Here is an 18737-nt window from a genome sequence, read left to right on the forward strand (position 1 = left end):
CCTATTAGATAAGGTGACCCTGATTATTATTGTTTTATTAAATTATGTGATATATCTAAATATAAAAATTCTGCTTCCTTGAATTATGCTCTTCTTATAATTAAAATGAATTTATTTTTGAATAGTTTGTTTTACACTTAAGATTATTTAACTAAGTACGAAGTGGTTGTATATGCTTTATTATATTAATAAAATTGGGTTTTTCATTTTTTTCAAACAATTAGCGAATTTTTCAATTAAAAAGTAAAATATCATTATCTTGAAAAGTATCATTATCTGCAGATGGTTTTTTTAATAGTTTCATTTTTTAGTACTTTTTCAATAATGATGTAAGTAAATTCCTATATTTTCATGAAAAAAAGGCGCTGTAAATTTTTTGGAGTTTTTGGGTTTTTGAATATGGCAAAATATTCTTTTAAGAATATCCTTAAATAAGATTGGTGAAAATGCAAACGAAACTGTGAAAATAACATTCAGAAACCTCCAATGAAATCTAATTAATGCTTAAAAAATATTTGTAAGCAGTGTAATAATTAATAAAAGAGTTTGTTAACACTTTAGTATGTGTACATATTTGTGGATTCATTTTTATAATTTCAAGTAAACAGTTTTAGTAAACAGTTTATTTTAATTTATAAACTTCTTTGGCATTCATTTATTGCTGATTCACGGTTAATTTTAGTTTTATCTATATATTTTTATTTTGTCATATTCATTGCATTAAAAAAGCAACCCTTAAATAATTTATAGCTTGTACTATTGAAGTCAAAATTTTTAAAAAATCCTTATAGTAATAAAAAAATTATAACATTATAGTGAATTTTTGACACCCTTCTCCCTAGTAAACTCATTGAGTAAGACGGCTCTGACTAGGTCACAGAAAATTTTAGCTGGGCTTTCAGTAATCTCATTTCAGCGAGAAGTCGTGAATCCTGCTAATGTCACTGATATCATTGAAGAGTTTTCATCGTCAGTCGCTAATCGGATATCTTTGTGAAAAAAACGGAGGAAAAAATCTATATTCTTGCATGAAGTAACTAGTTTTTATCACAAAGATTTTTTAATATTTTATGTTTTAACAGATTTTTCTGTACAGAGCATTGAATGAAGATAATGGAAAATACGTATTGCATTTTGACTTCATAGAAATTAAAAAAAAAAAAAAAAAAAATCCTAAAGACTGCCCCCCCCCTTTCCCTCGAGTGCTACGTCTATTTATATTTTCTTTTGTCAATTTTTTATAAATTTGAATTTTAAAATCTTCAAAACACGCTCAGAAGCTTAAAATATTTATAAAAATTAGGTTACACCCCACCTCCCCCGAGGACTTTTCAGAGGTTCCTGTTCATTTGTAGAATTCATGATATGCTTTCTCTGTTAAGTTGTTGCTTCATTTTATAAGTGATGAAAAAATTATAGTTAATAAAATTAATGAATTTGTCGATTTTATTATAATTTTTTATGACTATTCCAACTGTGAAAATCTGATTAAAATACTCAGTATATTTTTATAGGTACACTCATGATAATTCAGAAAATTTTAAGGACAGTTTTAAAGTTGGTGTCAATGATGGACTTCATTTTGTTTCTGGAGATGTTTTGGTATCGATTGATCCTGTTGATGATGAGAAGCCTGTGTGGAAGAGAGATTTGCAGCCACAAATTTCTGTAACAGAAGGTGGAAAAGTTCTGTTGACTTCTGAGGTAATTTTATCTTCTCACTTCCGAAATATTTTGTTTGTCAAAATATATTAAATATTGACATTCATTATTAAATTTTGAATTATTTGCTTGTAGTATGTATACGATTTGAAATGTTAGTTTTAGGTACTATGAAATTCAATAATGTTTCTGTAGGAATTTCGAAATATTCTTTTTGTACTTGACATGAAATTTAGTTTTCCAAGGGGTGAGTTTCCGAGTTTCGCCGAATGTTATGTGTTTGGTTTCCACTGAATTAGGTTTTCACTTCTAGTGTTTCAACTTTTGATTTAATTTGCTAGAGATTATATATTTAGTGAAGCTTTCAGTGGTAAAATTGTATTCCTTTACAAATTATTGATAACAACTAAATTTCTAATCCTTACTTTCTCCGCTAGCTTTTACGATATAAAATTCATCGCAACTGAGTTTTAAACAACTTTATTCAGCTGTCGAAGGCTGAAATTCAATAGCTTAAAAAGTTTACATTTGTTTAAACTAACTGAAAGAATATTGAATTAATAACCGTTAAAAATTAGGAAGCCAAAAGAACTAAATAACTCCTGACAACTTCAAACCAAGTCCGAATAGCTTGGTTAGTATGGCGCTTATTTACTGATTTGAAGGTCTTTTTATCCTCTGCTATTTGGTGTATTTGAGAAATTGAATTTTAGCGTATTTGTTTTAAAAACTCTGTAAAATTCAATATTTTATTCGATTCTGTTGATTTTTCCAAACTTAGTTCATTTTCAGCCATGCTAAAAAGCTTCTTTCCCATTCTCTCATGCTTGCATTTTTATAGAAGTTAATATATCCTCCCAAAGTTTTTTTATTTATTTAAACATGTGAAATTACAAAAAGAAGGTGTATATATTTGTTTTGAGGGCCTCTCGCTTATTTTTATAGAAGAGAAATTAAATGTTACTTATAAATCGCATTTTGTCTAAGCAAATAGCTGTATTATTAAAAATAAACAGCATTTCCATCCCTCAGTTTTTAACAATGATTAAAAACAAACGATTAAATACTTGTAGAAACGATTTAATTCGAAGCACAATAAAACTGTTGTTGAAAATTACATTTAATATTTTAAGTTATTAAAGTTAAGGGAACATTTCAAGAGAGACTAATTATTCAGCGGTGAAGAACGTTTATTCTCAAGTGCTTGGAAGGAATTCCACTTGATCATATTTAAATAGCTAAGTACTCATAAGACCAGTACCTCAAAAGCATGGTGTGCTCTCAAGACGGCCACTTACTCTTCTTGAGCGCTGTTTCATCTGATAACTGCTTAACTATGTTGTCAAACGAGAATCAATTCATGATCTTTGAGTTCTTGAATATGTAAAAGAATGTTTTAAGTGTAGTTGCAGTACCTGCAGATAATGTTATCCAATGGATTAATTGTGAGTTATGTACTGCCAGAATATACTGATCTGAGTAGTTAGTATTATTGAGAAGAACGGTGAAAGGAAAAATGGAGTAGGGGATCACTTCACAATAAAATATTTTTGCATTTTAAAAATGTTTCTCTATTTTATATAGGTGTAGAAATCGTGTAAGAATAAAATATCAATATTGAAAAAAAATGCATATTTTGAAATTATTATTTCAAATTGTGTTTTTGAGTATGCATTAACATAATGCCTATTGTAATTGAGGGTATGAGTATAATAAAAAAATATTAAAGGATAATTTTTAAAAATTTAAATTAATTTAGTTCAACAAAACTTCAGATCTTATGTAGTATATCAATTATGTCAGTATTGGATATTTTTGAACTCTATAACCTGAGAAAATAGGTAACTGTATAGGTATCTATATTTATCTTTCTAAAATTAGTCTCTTGCAAAAAATATTTTCTAAGAGCTACATTACGAAATGCTCCTTCATAATGTTACCAGCTGTATTGTTAGTCATCTCTTTCTACCAACACAATAAATTATAGAAATGTAACATTTAACATGAGTTGAAGATTTTGTGAAAGACTATGCTCTTCTAGTCTGTTTATTGATTTGGAAATTGCATTCTTTAAATATGCTATAATTGTGTGTAGACTCTACTAACTTCGCTGAACTTATTACTCCATTATCATGAATGGGTGTATTCTTACTTCTCTTTATAAAATATCATGTAACTTCTATATTTTTTATACAAAATAATATTTTGCATGAAGTGCTGATATATAATATATGTATATCAAATCTGTATATTAAATATATATACGTATGTCAAATTTTTAAAATTATTTTTCAAAATATTATTCTTTTTTACTTTTATTATATGTATTGTTATGTGCATTTCCTTTTAAAGTTAAAAAAAACTTCTAGCAATTTTTTATCATAACTTTTTATGAATGTAAATCTAATCTGAAAGTTGTTAAAACTATTTTCAGTGAAGGAAATATTGAGTACATCTGATCAAAAAATTGCAAGTTATAATTTTCGGATAAATGTATTGCTATATACGATATTGAATATATTTTTAATTATTTCACTTATGTATTTTGTGGATGAATTGCATGTACAACATAGATGTAGTATATAACATATTGCTTTTCATAATTTTTTTTAGTTTTAATTAAATAATTCTAGTTATTTATTAAAATTTTAGTAATTATTTTTGAGACACTTTATTAGTGCTTACAATCAATGATTTGTATGTTTATTGACGTTTCCTAATATTTATTGCACGTATAAATCTTTCTACGCCAAGATAAAGTATGATATTTTCCCCCTTTAAAGAATAGCTTATCTCATTTACTTCTGTAATAAATGTTCTTTTTTGTTCTAGTGTCCAACTGAACTGATGTCTCATCATGTCAAGGAACATTTATTACAGAAGTAAGTCTTTAAACTTTACTTTATTCTTGCATAAATTTCTTTATCCCTTTCATTACCAAGTACTGATTATGTAGATTTTTTTAAAATGGGATTTGTATTTTAATAATATTAGAGGTATTACGTTCATGAGAAACACGATCATAATTAAGTAAAAAAAAATTAATTGTTAAACATTTAGTTTTAGTTAATTAATTCCACTAAGCTCTATTTATTAGTTGTTTTCTCTACGGCTTAGTTGTTTGTAAATTCAAAGTTATGTGCAAAACGAAATAAATTGTAAATGCTGTACCCTTGTTAAAATAGTCAGTTACTATGATTTGTATAATTTAGTTTCTTATCGCCCTTTCAGGACACTATATACCCTGTGTATTTTTCTGCTGCATTTCATCTTTTAGCTCGAAAATTTTTGTTACGCATTCAAAATTCATCTTCTTGTTTTTTTGAGAACATTATAGTGTATTGCGAGAAAATATTGCAGAAATTTAACTAAATGTAAAGTATACAGATTTTAAACTGAATCATCATGAAGGTTATGTAAAACTCTCGTAAACCAAAAAGGCTTTCTTTTCTTTGCATCGTATTCCTTTGTCCTACTCACAAGTGAGTAAGTACAGGAAGCCTAGGTCTGCTTTTATTACTTCCTAGGTCTGCTTTTATGCAACTGACTTCAGGAAATTTAGTACTGCTGACTTAAAAAATGTCATGTTATGACTGTAGTTAATGTGTACCTAATGATTCCAAAAATTAATCCTGTATATTGTTTAATTATTATTTTTTCTTTTTAAGGTTTTAGCTGCTACAGATGTAGACACTGACGATACTTTGTTATATTTTATCTTGACTGAATCACCGCAGTTTGGAAATGTGATGCTTGATAAACGTAAAACAAATCGCTTCACACAGATGGACATTTTCAACAAAGAAGTAAGTTTCGTTTATTATAAAAAGCTTTGTTTAGAAACTGTGTTAAATATTTTTCGCATTAAGATTCCTGTAATTGTTATAAAATTTTATTTTTACTATATTAGTTTTTTGAGTCAAAAGATATCTGGCAATTGGAGGAGGGGTGACTTTTTGCAAATTAAATAACTTGTACTCTTTAGAATTGTCTTATGAAGGCTTATTACAGAGTTGCCACGACACTGGAAGAACCAGGTAAACCCAGGGAAATTAAAAATTGTCTAAAAAAATGCAGGGAAATTTACTACTTTTCATAAAAACGAGGAAAATACAGGGAATTTCAATTTCCGTAGTGATTTTTTTAGCATCTTTTTGGATGCTGAAAAAATCATCAAAAAGAGCGGGATTTTTCAAAATCGCGATATCTAAAGATTCCAAGAATAAAAGATCGTACTCATTGCTTTCAAAACGAATATTATTTCGCTTTTGGAAGCTATGAGATTCGTTCGCGATTGTTTAAAGCGGAAATTTACCACTTTTCTACTCTCCCCCCTTTTTTTGTATAGATCAGTCCAATTTCGATATGCGAGACAGATTTCTTTTACTGTGCGATTCCCGAATTGCAGCTAATCAACATGCGCGAGGCTTCTGTAATTGCGTGAAAGAATAGAAAACATTTCTGTGCGGAAGCAGCGTTTAGGCTATCGAGTTTATTAAATAGTTCGTTTATTATTTGAGAAATTATGAGTTTATTCAGAGTATATTAGAGAATTTTTTTAAAACAATGAGGTGCTCAAAATCCGTATTTAATACTAATTGGACAGATAAAAAAAATCAGTCCTGATTTTACTAAATGGGTTAAAGAAGCTCCGCAAAATCCATTTGTTGCGTACTTCTCTCTTTGTAAGAAAGTAATAAACCTAAGTAGCGTGGGAAAACAGGTACTTACTAGTTATGTCGAAAGAGGAAAATGTACATTGCCTGCCAGTTCAAGAAAATCATCGAGTTCAAAAGAGTGATGTTGGACTTAGTATCTAAAAGGAGTACATGATAAGATGGCCTGTCAAATCCGAAGACGTAAATTTGATCACCGAAAATAAACCGATTTCGAACGTTTTAGTTAAGAACAATCATTAAAACTTGTTCCGTCACATTCGTCCTTTAATGCATTCAATGATATGTAGGTAATATATCCCCCCCCCGTATTATATAAATTTTATCTTGTTAGATTCTAGATAATAATTAAAGGGAATTTTTTTGTATGTAAATAAATACCTTTTATTATGTTATTATTTCGGATAATGTTAAATTGTTGTTTCTTTTCCTTGCTTTTTCCATTCCTTAAAATCATATTGCATTATAACTAGCACGAGTGCTATTTGCGCATTTCCTCGTATCATGAATATACGTACAGGGAAAATACAGGGAATTGTTTTTCCAAATTTGAGTGGCAACCCTGTTAATAGCTTTAATCGCCGTGAACATGGAAAGAAAAGGTTTTGTGTGAAGCAGAAGAAAATAAAATAACTTTAAATTCTTGTTTAGGCAAATATTGTATGTATTGAAAACTCTAAAATTAGTTTATCTAACTATTTTCAAAAATTTACAAGTGTATGTACGTCAATCAAACTTACTTAAAATTTAATTTTATTAATGAATTCTGGAGAGATTTTTCTGGCTAAATTAAAAGGTAAAATATTTAAAATAACTTATTGTAATGTGAAAATATTTAAGCGTTCAAAAATAATGTGTTGTGATAAAAACATAACGCTTCATATATCTGTTCTGCATCGCATAGGGTTTATGTCAAATGTGGGTTCTGTCTGCCTCGTATATGGGTTAGAGTGAATGGGTGGAAAGCTAACATATACTAAATAAATTAAAACTGAGCATCATTTAGAAAATTAAATTTATTGATCGTTAGATATACATTAACAACTTTTACATTAAAAGTTAAATCAAGAAACCTGTGTATTCCACCTTTATTTAATTGCTTAGGGGATGGGATAATTTTAACAGTGTTAGGACAATCAAACAAAGAAACAAAAAATTCTGGGTTTCAATGAATTTTCTAGGATAAATTTGATCCTCGTATAAAACCAATACATAGTTGTTGGTGACTACTGTAATTTTTTTCAGCACTACGTTTTGGATTTTGAAACCCAGCACAAATTCGATGTATGGTTAACAATAAATAAAATAATGAATTAATACTTAATCATTAACTTTTAATACAGGATTAAATACATAATATTTTTTCGTATTTCAACTTAGTACTTATGTAATAATAATTACTTCTCTAATATAATCTTTTATAAATATAATTTCTTTAAGATAATCTAGTTATTTTTATTATAATTATAAAATTAAGATCACCAGACAGCTTGAATGGAGTAGTCTCTAAAATTGTAAGCAGCCCAGTTTCTTCTTTTTCATTTTCATTATTGTAAAGTAGTTGGTGATCTGCTATTGTTTTGTAGGAAAGACATACTGAATGTTTGCAATTTATAATTTTCAAACTTCTTTTATCCATATTTTTAAAAAAATACAAAGGAGATATCTAGGTGCTCCGTGTATTCAAGTACTCCACTTTTATCGTATGCACTGGTTTACCTTATGTTTTTTTTCTGTTTAATTAAAGATAGAGGGGGATTATAATTAAAGTTGCTCTTTCAAAAGGTTTTAAAAAAAGAACTATACTTACTAACTGATCTGATATTTCATCTGAGTAAATGAGAAGCAATGGCAGTTTGTTTGAACAATAGATGGCGTTGTACTCATAAGATGCTAGTTAAAAGAAATGACATGTTATGACACTCTTTGTTCAAGCCTATCCACCTCTTCAAGATGGTGCCTGAAGGAGAGATTGGTTTTTAATTGATCCGAGACCAAAAACCATAGAAAAAGCAAAAACTGATGAAACCGTCTAAGAAAGGTAGTCGGCCACGATTTGCTTAAGGAGTAGTCAGTCTGCTGTTCACCGTTTTCTGCTGCGAGCTGAAAACGCAAAACAGCATGTTCCAAAATAGATGAGAATTTTCCAGTGGTGATATTGTGAATTGTTACGCAATGCATGTTTTCGATTCACTTAAGTCCGAAATCAGTCTCCTGTATGCAATATTTTTTGGGCAACCCTACAACTGGAAGTCGCAATTGGCATTGAATCGTGGCGGCCAGGCTGTTGGGAAATGGCGATTTATAATTCTGTCATTTTCAAAATGCAGACTCAGCTTTTTTTCACTGGTGTTGCTTCGCGAAGTTTCATTTTACATAAAAATTATGCTATCCATACATCCGCGCTGTCGCAGTGCTGGAATGAGCTAGTTGCTTAAAAGAGTTTCATAATGTGTCCCATTGACTTTACAGGTTGTAGAACCCAAAGGACCAATCTCCTCGAAAAAGAGAAGGCCAACGCTAAATGCTGCCTTAAATCCGGGCCACGTAGTGATCTGTTGAAAATGAAGAGTCATTGGTTACATTTAGAACTATTCTTTCTTGTCCATATTCTGCAGTTTTGAGTATTGATAGAACCTTGGAGATGGAAATGAGCTTCGTCTGTCCACAAAATATTCCATGGCCATGCACTGTCCCCTTCCAATTGAGCAAGAAATTGCAGGGCGAAAGCTTCTAATTTTGGCAAGTCGAATGGATGTAAGTCCTCAACATGCTTAACTTTGAATGAATTGCATTGCAGGATGTTTAGCAAAATTTTACGAACCGTATTCATAGGCATAATTATTAAAGTTTGGGAAATTCCCCTTGCACTGGACCTTTTCAAAATACCGCTTGACGTTTCCTGCAGTGCTGTAATTCACATCCTTCACTAACGTCGAAACAATTGCTTTCTTCCATCTGGGAAATTTCATATCAAATGTATCTGTCTCTTCTAATTTGTCAATCATCTTCTTCAAACCGAATGCAGTCATAGGACTATAACCGCTTCTTAAACATTTAAATGTCTAGAATTTCCTCAAAGCAATTGCCACACAGTCTTTGTTATTGTTAAAAAGCTTCACTAGCAGAATTCAATCCTTCAATAATAGACATTACTACCTTCTCAGACATAGAATTATGGGAACTCTTTCTACCAGCCTTTTTATCAAAAGTGTAATGTGCGTTCTGCATGTCTCATCTTGGGATTAACATCTTAAAAGTAACATATCTTTCAAACCTTTCGTTTTTTAGCATTTTATGACTATTACACCGCCGTCTTTCGGTAAACTTTTGAATTTTTTCCTTTGTAAAACAAATTTCCATTGCTTCACATTTACTCAGATGAAATATCAGGGCATTATAACCAGTAGTTTTTTATAGCATTTTGAAAGTGCAACTTTAATTATCACACTGTATATATATATTATGCAAATTTTCTTTTCATTGTTTTGTTTATTTTTTTTACCGATGAGGGTTTTTTTTTTGTATAGTGATGGATTGAAAAATTGTTTTCGTATGAAATGTATCGTTTTCTCAAATTACATCCTTAGTTCTTATTTTGCCTTTCTTCTTCTTTAAGGTATTCTATGTTCACAATAATCAAGAAATTGGACCTAATCCTAAGGAAGATTCCATGACGTTTATTGTAACTGATAAAGCATTTCCACGTTTGATGCCTCACAATAGTCATAAAGTTTTTGTAACTATTCTGCCACAAAACACTCAGTCACCAAGATTATATTTTAAAAGGGCTATTCTTGTTGAAGAAGGGCAGCGTTCAGCCATAACAGAAGAAAATCTATCTGCTACTGATGATGACACATTTTCTGGCGAATTACTAATTGTTATTACTAAACAGCCGGAATATGGATATATTGAAAACTCGAGACCATCTCCCGGGTATGAAAAGAGCAAAATAAGTAAAAAGATAAGTGCCTTTCCTCTGCAGGATGTAAAAGATGGTTTTATCACTTTTGTGCAGCATAACCACAGGTAACTATTTATTAAAATTTGCATCTTCTTTTTAATTGCTAAATGCTTCTTGGTAATATACTCTTAGTTTTAGTGTTAAAAAACAATTGTTGATTGTGTAGGTTTTCTAGATGTACAAGAGTGTAGTTTGGTTTTAGCTGATCAGTGGGGAAAATGCTAAGTCTATAATTTTTAGCATTGGCGCTTCAGTTACTTTCATTTGCTTGCTAAATATTATAAGCAAAAGTTTCTGGAACTGATATCGAGAAAGTTTTTGATTAAACGTCCTTATTCTGGTGTGGCATAGAACTTAAGAAAATAAATTGGAATTATGCTTAGGTTATTTTCATATCCGAAACTGAATTCCAAATATTGAAATCTAAATCAGTAGTCCTTTCACAATTTTTTTTTCTTTTTTTTTTTTACAAAGAAATTTTTTAATTAAACATTGGGAAGGAAAAGGATAAACACCTTCTGACGAAGTCAAAGGCCAAGCAGGGATAATAGATGATATCGCCTTAAAGTAACCCCACGTAGCAGAAAGACACAAACGACACTTGTCAATACCGAACATCGGAAACCAACTTAAATTCCAAAGCCCTCTAGAAAAACACCCAAATGTCTCAAGTAGAGAAACTGCCACTAAACTAAATCAACATATTCAACATAAAGGTCACCTGCTTCTCCTGGAAATATTTAGTTAAACAAATATAACAATAGTAATAATAACAATAATACAACACTAACAATTCCGATAAAATAATAGTTATATGATAAAATTATACTATGCACAATAATAAAATACTATAAAGATATACAAAAACAAAATTATGCAATAAAGTCACTCAATTTCAATCAGTCAAGGTTGAAATTAGTATGTAGAATTTTAATAATTACATGCTTCGAAGAAGATGATTGGTTGCATTGTAATTTATTGGTGCAAGAGCCATTCTGTTAACATTGCGATAAATGTTAAAGTTTTTGAAAACTTCTGAAATAGTTATGGGTTTTAGACGGAAGCACTTCTTTATTGATTTTCCTATGCTGTAGTAATTCTTTATAAGAATTCCAAGATATATTTCTGGCTATTTAAAATTTTGGATTTAAGCATATTTAAAAAATGCTTATTTGATCTTATTTGAACATATAATCTTATTTGAACATAACTTTTTGAGCAGATAATGAAGAAATTGACTAGAGATATGCATGAGAGATAAAAGAGCTTGCAAGGCTAGAAAATAATTGCATCATCAGACAAAGGTCATGTTCTGTGATTTAAGGCTTTGCATAGTAGCCACATTTATGCGATACAAAATATTGTGACTTTTTGTCAATCGCTTTTTACTATAATTTGTGTGGTATTTTAAAAAAAATGCTACGAAATGGTAATTTTGATATTCTTCTCTGTGAAGTTGAGATTTTTTTTAAAGTTTTTTTTTTACTGTTTTGATTAATTATTAAATTTGTGTTATAATTGTATTTTATCTTTCTTTATAGTGGTATAGAACCTGAATCTGATGATTTTGAAGTATTTGTCACTGATGGAGTGCATAATTCTACAGCAGTGCTTGTTTACGTTAGTATCGTGTTGCTGAATGATGAAGTACCTTACTTTTCCCTGTCAAATATTACAGTCGATGAAGGTGCTTTATACCTTATGAATAATGAATCTGTTATTGCTGGTGATCGAGATTATCCAGGAGATATTTTAGTTCTCAGTGTTAGGAATAAACCAAGACATGGGTCACTAACTCATTTCTTACAAGCTGTGAACAATGGCCCTTTATTAGAAATCCCTTTCAATCAGTTGACATTAGAAAATTTTGAAAAAATTGTATACCATCATGATGGTTCAGAAAATTTTGCTGATTCTTTTACTTTGTCATTAAATGACGGAGTGCATTCTGTCACCAGAACTTGCTTCGTAGATGTTAATCCAGTTAATGATGAACCTCCAGTGCTGAAAAAAAACATAGCTGCTAAAAATGTTGAATTGCAAGGAAGTTACGTTTTATCTAATGCTGTTCTGTATTCTGAAGATGCTGATTCAAATTCCTCAGAAATATTGTACAAAATTATTCAAACTGTTGCTTTTGGCAACTTAGAAAAGAATTCAGATGGTGAATGGGTTTTGTTGAATCCTTTGGAGTTTTCTCAGGAAGAAATCAATTTAAATTTGATAAGGTAAGAACATTTTATTCTTATTTCTATAATAATAAAAAGAAATTGAGATAATTTTATAGATTTTCTATTTACATGGTTTCTTTTTCTGACTGAATAAATTTATTAAATGTATATCTAAATTTTTATTTAGTTGCCAAAATGTTATATTGTAGTATAATAGAATTTTAATTAGCAAAATATTTGTTTTTCAATAATGTAAGTTAACCATAACTTTCTGCCAAATTGGATTTTTAAATGCTGTGAAGTTATTTTTATGTTTAAAGTCATGGAAATCCTGATTGGATAATAAAAGGCCTTTCATTTTGTAGCTTATTCATATTGTACTATTTTTCGTAATGTTTAGTGTTAATCTATTACCACACTCACAAAAAAATTTAACTTGTATACATCTTTTTTTTTCATTAGGAAAATTAATTCAAATATTTATTTTCAATCTGAAATATAAAAATTTTGTTATTTTCAAAAACCATGAACTGTTATTGATTTTTTAACATATTAGCTAAGTAATTCTGAATTTTGCTCTTTTGTTGTTTATTATTATTTAGTTTTTTTTCCTGTTTAATTAATGATTCTTCTGCAGAAATAAAGTGCTGTTTTTTTTCTTCTCTTTCTCTAGATATCGCCAAATTTCCAAGCCTTCTTCTGTATATGAAGATAGTTTTACTTTTTACTTATATGATGGTCTTCACAAATCGCCAACTTCTACATATTTGTTAAATTTAGTTGATTATGGAAAAAGCAGTTTAAATGTAGTGATTGAAAAATTTATTGTTGAATTTGGTAACCGGGCAGTGTTAAATTCTAGTTTTTTAATGGCATTTGACAATAGTTCTAGAACAGAAGATATTTTATTCCATGTAATAAAACCACCATCATATGGAAATTTAATTTTCAACACCAATACATCCACGTTTGCAGAAAATTTCACCATCTTTAATCTCATGAATAATCAATTGTCTTACAAGCATAATGATTCATTTAATGCAAAAAATGATAGCTTTGAGTTGATGATTACAAATGGTGTTATAGTTAAAAATCTTACATTCAGCATTTCGATTTCAAATGCAAACAATGTTCCTGTTCTAGAAAAATTATCTCCATTGTTTGTTAATATGCTTGAAAATAAGTCGAACATAATCACTTCTGAAAATTTATTATTTAGTGAACCATCTTTACTTCCAATTAAAATTTTGTACTCGGTAATAGAACAACCCAAGTATGGATATTTGATATATAATCAAAATTTTCCTTACCCCAAAAAATTCACTCAGGAGGATGTTGACAAAGGATTAGTTTCATATTGGGCTCATTCAAACTTCTCTAGTAGTGACAGATTTATTTTCAGAGTGTCAGTTGACAAGAAAGACATTGATGAGCAGAAAGGCAATCAACTCATAGGTTCGAATGTGTAAGTAATTTCATTAGTTAAAATGCTTATTATTATTTCGTATTGAAGAAATTATTTTGAATTTTTTATGCGTCTTAAAATTGCTAGAAATATCTGATATTTCAATTAACTTTCATTAATTTTTAAAATTCAATTTGAAACAGAAAACAAAAATTATAAGCGATGCATGTAATCAAAGTAATGAAAAATCTCCACAAGATTCATGGAAAAGATTTAAATTATTTTCAAATAAATGTACAGAAGCTTTAGAAGTTTATTTACAATGTGTTGCTACGAATGCTTTCACCATTTGTTAATTAAATTAGCACTAGTAAATAAAATTAGTCTTGCAATAATTTTATGAAAACGTATTTTATAAAAATTCTCTCGTTCTAAAAGTTTGCTAAAATTTTTCTGTCATAAGCGTTTTTTTAAAAAAAATCAAAACCTTGTTTATGAACATTCTTTCATGATGACCGAAACATTTTAATTCTTTCTTCTATAATTCTAGTTATTCAAAACTATCACGAATTAAATTTTTTTCCACTATATGAATGAATATAATTGATGTAGAACAGATTTTTAAAGCAGTATTTTTTTGGAAAGAAAACTTAGAATAAAAATGACCTACCATTGTGAAATGTCTAGAATTTCATGATCCAAGTTTTTTGCATCCTTAACTTTTACATTTATTCATTTTTCAATTTATTCAAGATTTTTCAATCTATGTTTTTAGGTCACTTATAGTTTTTAAAACATTTATCTCTGACAGGAGTAAGCTATTATATAAAATCATTAAAAGCCAGAACATTAATTTATAAAACTGAAAGGCATAAGACGTTTTTTTAAAAAAATTACAGCTCTATTATTTCCTGAATTTTTGTAATAGCTATTAAAAAATGCATAATTTTATTTTTAAATACTTTAGAAAAAAAAAAAACTTAACAAAATATATACATGTAAAGTATAATGCCGGAGTATCGTATCAAAGGCTAATTCCGTTGATTGTTTGGACTGACAGTTTTACTTTAGTGTTAATTTTTATGTATGTAATAAATTTTTTTAAATGTAATCGGTTTTTTAAAAATTTTGTTGTTTTTTCAAATACTTTTAAGCTCAAAGCAATGCTTTCATTGAAACAAATATTGTGTTTTTAAATTTATTCTAAAATTTTATATTCACATTTCCATATAATTGATTACAAATAAAAATCAATTTTGTATGTAGAAGACTAGGTAACAGTTACTGTTTGAATTAAAAATGACTTTGATACAAGACATCAATTTGTGGTTTATTTTTGATGTCAAAGGTTTTGATATGACATGGTTAAGACATATGAGAAAGTTTACAGTGACATTTAATAAAATATATGTATGATTAGTAAAGGTTTTTATCAAGTTATCTATTCATTTGGTAATTTCATGACATGCTTGATTTTTAATAATTCTTCAAAAGTATTGGTAGGGTTAGGAAACAATTTAAGCCTGAAAAACAAAGAAACTAATGAATATGTGTATGTTTTGAGTATCTCAAAAATTAGGGATATCTTTGTTAATAACACTTCTAATATCTAACATGATTTATATAAGCTTAAGAGATTATATAAGATTTATATAAGAGAAGCACAACACTGTTCTTATTTTGATTGTTTCATCACAAAAGCAAAGAGATTGTGAAGAGTCAACCTAAAGGGGCATTCTCAATACATTTTTTGTTTTCATAAAGGAGGAAATTAGCAAAGAATAGAAAAAAAATGGGATGGAAAGTAACGCCTCAGTTACTTCTAAGTTTTTAAATATATTGTTGATATGTGCTTAATTTAATATAATGAGTCAGATAATTTTAAGAAATTATTCGTGATATTGGTTAAAGTATACACCTAAATACTTTTACTAAATTTTACTTTTACTTACCTAATACTACTTAAATACTTTTTTTTTTGTTCGTATTCGAAAATCGAATTTAAAATATTCATTGCAAAATAGTGAATGAAAATATTAGTAACCTTCAAAGAGAGTTTTATTTTATTCAGTGTAATAATCCTTTGGTTTGAAAGAGAATTTAAACCTTTTCTATTGATAATGTAACTATTTTCACTCAGTTTTTGTTTCAGTTTTGTTCTGTGTACTATTGATCTATATTTAGTTAAATTTCACATGGAGTTCAGTTTAATTTTACTCATTGTTTGAGGCCTGTGATCAGAGCTTTTAAATACTGTAGGAAAACTTCCAAATCCATATGAAACAATTGTAATGTTCCATAATTTACAATTTACCTGCCATCTCAAGTTTAATCAAACTCAGTTAGAAAATCTTTCAAAAGAAAATTCTGTACATTAGAACTTGAATAGTTCGAAGTTAAATTCTTTTAAAAGTATTTTGAAGTGTAGTTTCTTTCTTGGTTATATCATTCTAGATGCTTACTTTCATGTATTCAATGCTTATGTGCTAAATTTATTTTCTGCCTTAACTTGAAAAATTTTTTTTTTAACGAACGCTTTTATTTTACTCTCATTCTATAATTTGAAAAACTATTTCTGTAATGCTTTCGAATATTTGTATTCATCATCATAGGTGACATTTTCTTTTTTTCCAAAAGTTCAGTCAACACCTTTTTAAAAATTGCTGTGATATTTTGTAATTTTTTATATAGATTCTGTAATTCTCTTTATTTCTCTTATAAGGATTATAGACGTGAATCTACATGCTATCATTTTATTTTTGGTATCAATAAATAACATAATTGATTGGTAGTTATATTTCTTTTTATTTTAAAATTTGCCTGCAATGATGTCTGCAAACTCTTTTTAACTGCTTTTATTATATCTTTTTTACTTGACTAATAATTAACTTGGTTGTTATCTGAAATACCGATGCGTCATTAAATTTAAAACAATTCCAATAAAAAAGTTTTCTATACCGTGCTTTTTGTTCTCTAACGTTTTTTTTTTTGTATACTTTATTTTTATTCTTTTCTATTTTAAGTGATGGGAGAAATATTTTTTTATCATATTATATTTATGGGAAAGTATTAATGATTGATAATTTTTTGTTATTTGTCTATGCAACATTTCATTTTTACTTCCAGCCTTTTTATGTATTTATTTTCTTTAGATTTCAAATATTTAGCAAATTTGTGGAAGAATCTCCATCAGTGTTCATAAATTCGCCGACCAATTTGGATAATGTGTGGCATAGCCATCTTGGATTTTCTATCAACAGTTATAATCTGAAAGCCACTTATTTTAATTCCTCTGCAAAAATGGTGAAATTCACTGTAGTAAAATATTTAGACCATGGATACTTATTCCATCTGAGAGATGAAAAAATTGTTCGAACATTTTCTCAAGAAGATATTAACGAGCAGCTAATTATAATAATATTAAAGAATGGAATGGAGACCTACGATTATTTTACATTCAGAGTTTCTGTGAATGAATCAACCTTCTCGAAAGAATACAGGTAAGAAATTATGTTGCGTATGAATTTTTAGTTTTTATTTAGAATTCAAATTATAAATACTTTTGCATTTTGTTAGATCTGACATTTGATGTGTTTTTTTGCCATAGTTTTTATGCATTTTGAACTAATTATAGATCTGAATAATTTTACCAATGAAACAAAGAGAGTGGAGTTACAATCTTGAGGGGGAGAATCTGCTAGTTTTTGATATCTGTAAATATATACTGGATTTACCAAAAAAGTAGAAAAAGTTTTTACTGTGTTAATTATTGCACCGAGAGTTATACTTCGAATACACGAAGTTTCATTAAATAACGTGGCCAATCGTATAAAAATACTGTCTATTGTAGTGATTGATAGCAAAAAAAAAAAAAAAAAAAAAAAAAAAAAAAAAAAAGAGATTAATTTTTTGAATGTCCCTCCCATAGTGTAAAATTGTCAATTAGTAGAATGCTCCTCTTATTCTCATGTGTGAACACAGTTTCAGGCTTTTATATGTATATTTTCATTCCTTTGATTAGTGTATGATCGAGTCCTTTACTGTATAATTCAGGGGTTATATACATATAATACAGAGTGCGTAGCATCATGAAGAATGTTTAAAAAGGACTTAAATTTGAAAATTTTCCAGTACAAAAGTATTTAATTAAAAAAAGACCTTAAAAGTGCTTAATTTTCTCGTGAAGTGCAAGGGAAACTATTTCTTTATCTAGACGCTGTATACTCGAATACATGGTCTTAAAGGATGTATCAAGAAGGAAAAACAAACCAAAGAGAAGAATTCATAGAAAGGATTCACAGTGACATAAATTCAGAAGTGCCAAGACATTAAAATAACGCTTAATGGCCTCTCCCACCTCCAGACCCTCTTACTTCAACTGTGTGCATTGCCGCTTTTTGAAATACTGGGAAATAAAATCCCCTAGAGGGATAGTATGTATACGTACTGTGTAATTGTTACGACTCGAAAAACATTCGAACTTTGATTTATAGATGGTGGAGATTTTATTTTAGTTATGCCTGATAAATGTATGTTTAACTTTTATGTACTGTTAAACAAGAATACGCAAATTGGTCAGTTGAAAATAAGAATACAGTGGTATGAATTTGATGCACCAACGAAATACATCGAATATGGGAGAAGCTTCTATAAAAACACTTAACTTTGGAACCTCTTTACATTCAATCATCATTCTCGTTAATATGTATTTTTTGATTAATCCTTTGGACGATCTATTAAAGGTATTTTACTATACTATGTTTAATTCATTGTAGTGTGTAATTACTTTAATCGATTGCATAAAATCCAATGTGATGAAATTTTAACTTGAAACTGTAGGTTTTCAATGATTTTAT

The 18737-nt window shown here is 28.6% G+C and overlaps 1 protein-coding gene across 4 annotated transcripts in view; it reads left to right on the forward strand.

Moving 5' to 3' along the window:
• The window catches only part of LOC129958174 (FRAS1-related extracellular matrix protein 1-like), a 72179-nt gene that overhangs the window by 31723 nt on the left and 21719 nt on the right, over nucleotides 1-18737 (forward strand). For all 4 annotated transcript variants that reach the window (XM_056070427.1, XM_056070428.1, XM_056070429.1 and 1 more), the window contains exons 7-12: nucleotides 1515-1704; nucleotides 5331-5468; nucleotides 9958-10370; nucleotides 11847-12533; nucleotides 13150-13941; nucleotides 17034-17381. In XM_056070427.1, the coding sequence (XP_055926402.1) occupies nucleotides 1515-1704; nucleotides 5331-5468; nucleotides 9958-10370; nucleotides 11847-12533; nucleotides 13150-13941; nucleotides 17034-17381 (2568 nt within the window). The remainder of the gene's footprint in view (nucleotides 1-1514; nucleotides 1705-5330; nucleotides 5469-9957; nucleotides 10371-11846; nucleotides 12534-13149; nucleotides 13942-17033; nucleotides 17382-18737) is intronic.

The sequence above is a fragment of the Argiope bruennichi genome, chromosome X1, assembly GCF_947563725.1.
Source record: "Argiope bruennichi chromosome X1, qqArgBrue1.1, whole genome shotgun sequence".
In the NCBI taxonomy this organism is placed as follows: Eukaryota; Metazoa; Arthropoda; class Arachnida; order Araneae; family Araneidae; genus Argiope; species Argiope bruennichi.